Raw genomic sequence first — 5561 nt, forward strand, 5'->3', positions numbered from 1 at the left:
AACCCTATCTCGAGCCCAGAACCCTATCTCGAGCCCAGAACCCTATCTCGAGCCCGGAGCCCTATCTCGAGCCCGGAGCCCTATCTAGCGCCCGGAGCCCTATCTAGAACCCAGAACCCTATCTCGAGCCCAGAACCCTATCTAGAACCCAGAACCCTATCTCGAGCCCAGAACCCTATCTAGAGCCCAGAACCCTATCTAGAGCACAGAACTCTATCTAGAGCACAGAACCCTATCTAGAATCCAGAACCCTATCTCGAGCCCAGAACCCTATCTCGAGCCCGGAACCCTATCTCGAGCCCAGAACCCTATCTAGAACCCAGAACCCTATCTCGAGCCCGGAGCCCTATCTAGAGCCCACAACCTCGGTCAGTCCGTGGAAACATGTGGCCCAACGATCTCAGATTTGTTTAAGTTTGTTGTTTTGCTATTTGGGACCCATCGTCCGGTCCAGCTTCACCACATCAGGTTCTACTGATGTTAGAGCCTCAGCAGAACCATGGATCCATCCATAGACAGACACTGGAACTCTCTGGGGACACAATTCTGTATATTCCATATTTTTGATCCTTTTTGAAGTATTTGGAGTCACTTTTGACTCCTTTCTGGGCTACGTTTCAGTGAATCTATAGAACTTCAATTCAATTCAATTCAATTTTATTTGTATAGCGCATATTTACATCAACAAGTCATCTCATAGCGCTTAACCCTAACCCTAACTTCAGCCATTTTGAAAAAATTGAAAACTAATTTAGACACGTTTCAGGTCATTTAGGACAATAATGAGTCATTTTGGGAGATTTTGAGTCATGTTGGGACTCATTTGGCAGTTTTGACTCATTTTTGTAAACATTTTGACTCATTTTTGAGAATTTTGAGCCATTTTAGACACGTTACTGAGAACTTCACACCTGGCACAGGACGTTTCACGTAAATCAACCTGTTTCACGTAGAACTTTCATTTTTGGGTTAGAATGTCACATGATCCTCCAGCTACAGCGTGGAACCTTTGACCTGCCGTAGAACTCTTTAAAAGCAGTTAGGATCTTGTGCTGTGGTGTGGAACAGCTGAAGGTGACCTGCTGCTCTCTGTCCGTCCTCAGTTATCGGCAGAGGAGGAGAACAGATCACCAGGATCCAGCTGGAGTCGGGTTGTAAGATCCAGATCGCTGCTGGTGAGTTCTGATTCTGCTGAGTTTTACTGTTTAACCTGACGGAGAAGAATCTTTAGCAAGTTCCTGAAGCTGCCCAGGGCTGGATTGGACCTAAACATCCTCAAACAGCAGGTTCTTGTTCGACATCTGATGTGCTGGAGTTACTGTACATGTGTGTGTTTGCAGACAGCGGAGGTCTGATGGAGCGGCCATGTTCCCTGACCGGAACTCCAGAGAGCATCGAGTGAGTTCATTAGCGCCAACCAGTCAGTTAAGTCAGTGAGTTATTCTAAAATAGAGCATGTTAAAGATCAAAGCTGCATCTTCCAAAATCCATCGCCTCTGAAGCCCTTAGAGAAGAGCGCTGGTGTCCAGGTCTGTCCAGTCATGCTTCAGGTTGTTGTTGTTGGTAATTCCACCAAAGCAAAAAAAATTGATTTGTTGAACTTCTTATTTAACTTCATTCACAGGGTTCTCACCAGAAATGTCTGACAGCGTAGCAGCAAGGTGTCTTAGCGACGCTCCCTGGCTAACTGACGTGATTCAGGCAAATGTTTAACAACATGCGTCTATGCAGCTTCTCTGCTGTCGTCTTTGCTGCTTACGAATAGCTGCAAAGGCGGTCTTCGCTAACATTTTCACTAATGGGAGGTTAGCAAAGACCGTCTGCTAATCGATAGCAGTGAAGACATTAGCGAAGACCGTCTTTGCTAACGTCTTCGCTAATCGGGGGTTAACAAAGACCATCTGCTAACGAATAGCTGCAAAGACGGTCTTCGCTAATGTTGTCACTAATGGGAGGTTAGCGAAGACTGCCTGCTAACGAATAGCAGCGAAGAGGACGGTTGTGAAACTGCATCTACGCTTGTTAAACATTTGCCTGAATACAAGTAAGTTAGCCAGGTACAACCAACGCAGAGAAATGATCATTTTCCCGCTACATACCCTTGAAAACAGCGTAACGGCCCAATTTGCAGCATCATGTTTTCAGGCAGTCATGTAACGGGCTGGTACTCTGTTATACTGCTGGCCAGAACCCTGATTCATTTCATTCCATTGAGGTCCAAAGATTAAAGAAAAACATAAAATGTGTGACTTCTCTTCTCTTCCATGACCCGTAGTTCGAGAACCACCAGACCAATCTTTCAAATTTGTGTCAAAACAAACAAAAATTGAGACATTTTAGGATTTAGTGTCTGTTTGACAAATCTGGTGAAACGAGAAAGTGGTTCGCTGATAAGAATCACTCGCTGTGTTTTCAGGCAGGCAAAGCGACTGCTGGTCCAGATTGTGGATCGCTGTAGAAACGGTCCTGGTTTCCACGGCGACGGGGAGGGTGGCGCCTCTGTGCAGGAGATGCTGATCCCAGCCAGCAAGGTGGGGCTGGTGATTGGCCGAGGAGGAGACACCATCAAACAGCTGCAGGTAGAGTGTGACAAAAGTCGTGTGGAAGGTTGTAGGTCAGATCGCAGGATCTGGACAAGATCACAAGGTGTTGGCGAGGGTAAGGTCAGGTAGAAAGTTCTACGTATGATTACAAGTTCTAGACAAGGTAACAAAGTGTTGGCTTGGGTAAGGTCAGGTAGAAAGTTCTACGTATGATTACAAGTTCTAGACAAAGTAACAAAGTGTTAGCTCAGGTAAGGTCAGGTAGAAGGTTCTAAGTATGATTACATGTTCTAGACAAAGTCTCAAGGTGTTAGCTCAGGTAAGGTCAGGTAGAAGTTTGTTAGCTATTTCTGGTGAAAAGGTTGTAAGCTAGGTTAAGTTCTGGATAAGGTTAGAAAACAAAGATGTTCAAGGAGGTTCAAGATTCTAGGTAAGGAAGGTCAGGTAGAAGGTTCTACGTACGATTGCAAGTTCTAGACAAGGTAACAAGGTGTTGACTATTTCTGGTGAAACGGTAGTAAGCTAGGTTAAGTTCTAGATAAGGTTAGAAAACAAACATAGGAAAGGTTCAAGATTCTAGGTCAGGAAGTTCACATAGAAGGTTCTAGTTCAGGGAGCAGGTTTGAGTTAAGGTATCTAGGTTTTAGCTCAGTTAGGAGGTTCGTTGTCTGGTCAAAAGGTTGTTAGAACCTCACCTAGGTCAAGTCCCAGGTCCTTCATGAGGTAAAAATAAGTTAGCATAAATAAGAGCTTCGAGGTCAGGAGGGTCAAGTAAAAGATTCCAAGTTAACAAGGTGTCAGCTTAGTAGGAGGTTAAATTTCAGGTGAAAGGACGATAAATCAGGTTAGGTTCCAGGTCAAGTCCCAGCTTCTAGAGATGGTGGAAGTAATTTTTCACAAATTATAGATTCTAGGTCAGAAAAGTCAGACAAGATCAAGATTTTAGTTCAGGTATGAGGTTCTATGTCAGGTGAAAAGGTTGTACTTTAGGTTGTAGGTCAAGTTCCAGGTTCTGTATTAGGTAAACATATTATAGCACAGGTTAAATATTCTGGCCAGGTAAGATCAGGTTGAGGAGTCTAGGTTTGGGTAAGGTTAAAAAAAGATTAAAGATTCTGTCAGAAAGGTCAGGTAGAGGGTTCTAGGTCAAGTCGCAATTTCTAGACACGATAAGAATGTTTTAACTTCAGCAGGAGGCTCTATGTCAGGTGAAAAGGTTGTAACTTAACCCAGGCTGAAGGTTCCAGATGAAGTTTCAGGTTCTTGACAAGATAACACGGTTTTAGGTCATAGAATAAGTTCTATCTCTGGTGAAACGGTTGCAAGTTAGTCTGGGTTTGGGATCGTGTTCCAGGTTCTAGATAGGACAGAAAAGTTAGGATGGGTTAAGGATCGTTGGTCAGGTGATGTTGTATTGAGATGATCAGCGTTGTTCACCTGTCATTGATTGATCTGCGGATGGGTTCTGTTGCGTTTGTTCCAGGAGCGAGCCGGTGTGAAGATGATGATGATCCAGGATGGTCCGATGCCGACGGGAGCCGATAAACCTCTTCGCATCTCCGGAGACCCGTACAAAGTGCAGGTACTGAAACAGTCCTCTGTCCTCTGTAGAACCATACATTGGTTTGTATCGGCAGTTTTGTTCTTGTTCGAGGTCCAATGAGCAGTTGGTCAGAGTGTCTCTTAGTACTTCATGACGTCCCTATTCAGTCTGAACCTATCAGCTCCAGGCCTGCTGGTTCCTACGTTTAATCTAATCCTGGTTCTGTGTTCTCCACCAGGCAGCCCGGGAGCTGGTGTTGGAGGTGATCCGGGAGAAAGACGGAGATTTCAGGTCGGGACGCAACGACTTCAGCGCCCGACTGGGAGGAACCAGCCTGGATGTACGACACGAACAAACAAACACACCTCATGTGGCTGTGTTGGACCACATGCTCACGTCTGGTTCTCTGTCTTCAGGTTCCGGTTCCACGGTTCGCTGTCGGCATCGTGATCGGCAGAAATGGAGAAATGATCAAGAAGATCCAGAACGATGCAGGAGTCCGAATCCAGTTTAAAGCAGGTGTGTTTACATGAGTGTAATCCAGATTGAACAGTAGAATGAGGTTTTAGTGCAGTGTGATGTATGTGTGACGAGTCTGTGAACGCCATGATGATTCTGATGGAGTCCAGACTAAACTGATGTTCTGACCGCTGTGTCACCAGACGACGGCATCAGTCCGGAGCGTGTTGCCATGGTGATGGGTCAGCCGGACCGCTGTCAGCACGCTGTCCACCTCATCAACGAGCTCATCCAGACCGCGCAGGTAGCCAACCAGCTCCCTCAGTCCTGATGTAAACCTGGTTCTAACCTGAACCAGGAGCCCTCTGAGACCCAGACACATCTTGCTGGCCAGAGTTGGTCCACACACTGAGGTGTTTAATCCTGATTAAATGTTCTGCTACTGCAGGAGCGTGATGGTTTTGGTTCTGCCCTGCGAGGTGGGCGGGTCAGAGGGCGCGGCGATTGGACGATGGGCTCACCTGGTCCTCTTCAGGAAGTAACCTACACCATCCCTGCTGACAAGTGTGGCCTGGTCATCGGCAAAGGTAGGAGAGAGGAAACCGTAGCCGCTGATATAACAGGCTGAGGCCAATGTTTGACACAACGTGTTAACGATGGTTCTGGAGGTTCTGTTTGACCGTGGTCCTGTAACACAAAGGTTTGTCATGGTGTTAGCATCATATCCAGTTTATACCACTATATCCAGGTTACAGTGGTTTGATAGCAGAAGTATGATTCAGTAGAAACCAGTCGGTTGAGATGAGATATAAATCCAGTATAAACCAGATTGAAGTGCTTATTTTATACCAGTGTAAACCAGATTAAACTGGTTTGTTTTCAGTATAAACCAGCTTATTACTGAAGGATGTACTGTGAAGCAGGATTACTTTTAGCAGGTACATTGAATTTAAAGTCAGTGTTTGTCATCAAGGTGGATCTCTCTAGGTCTCCATGGTAACTGATGCTGTGGAGCT

The 5561-nt window shown here is 45.7% G+C and overlaps 1 protein-coding gene across 2 annotated transcripts in view; it reads left to right on the plus strand.

Moving 5' to 3' along the window:
* LOC103371518 (far upstream element-binding protein 3-like) overlaps positions 1 to 5561 on the plus strand; it is a 35504-nt gene that overhangs the window by 18428 nt on the left and 11515 nt on the right. For both annotated transcript variants that reach the window (XM_008300870.1, XM_008300871.1), the window contains exons 5-12: positions 1104 to 1175; positions 1341 to 1398; positions 2417 to 2579; positions 4027 to 4125; positions 4325 to 4426; positions 4503 to 4605; positions 4749 to 4849; positions 4994 to 5132. In XM_008300870.1, the coding sequence (XP_008299092.1) occupies positions 1104 to 1175; positions 1341 to 1398; positions 2417 to 2579; positions 4027 to 4125; positions 4325 to 4426; positions 4503 to 4605; positions 4749 to 4849; positions 4994 to 5132 (837 nt within the window). The remainder of the gene's footprint in view (positions 1 to 1103; positions 1176 to 1340; positions 1399 to 2416; positions 2580 to 4026; positions 4126 to 4324; positions 4427 to 4502; positions 4606 to 4748; positions 4850 to 4993; positions 5133 to 5561) is intronic.

This window comes from Stegastes partitus, unplaced genomic scaffold, assembly GCF_000690725.1.
Source record: "Stegastes partitus isolate 25-593 unplaced genomic scaffold, Stegastes_partitus-1.0.2 Scaffold1602, whole genome shotgun sequence".
Taxonomy (NCBI): domain Eukaryota; kingdom Metazoa; phylum Chordata; class Actinopteri; family Pomacentridae; genus Stegastes; species Stegastes partitus.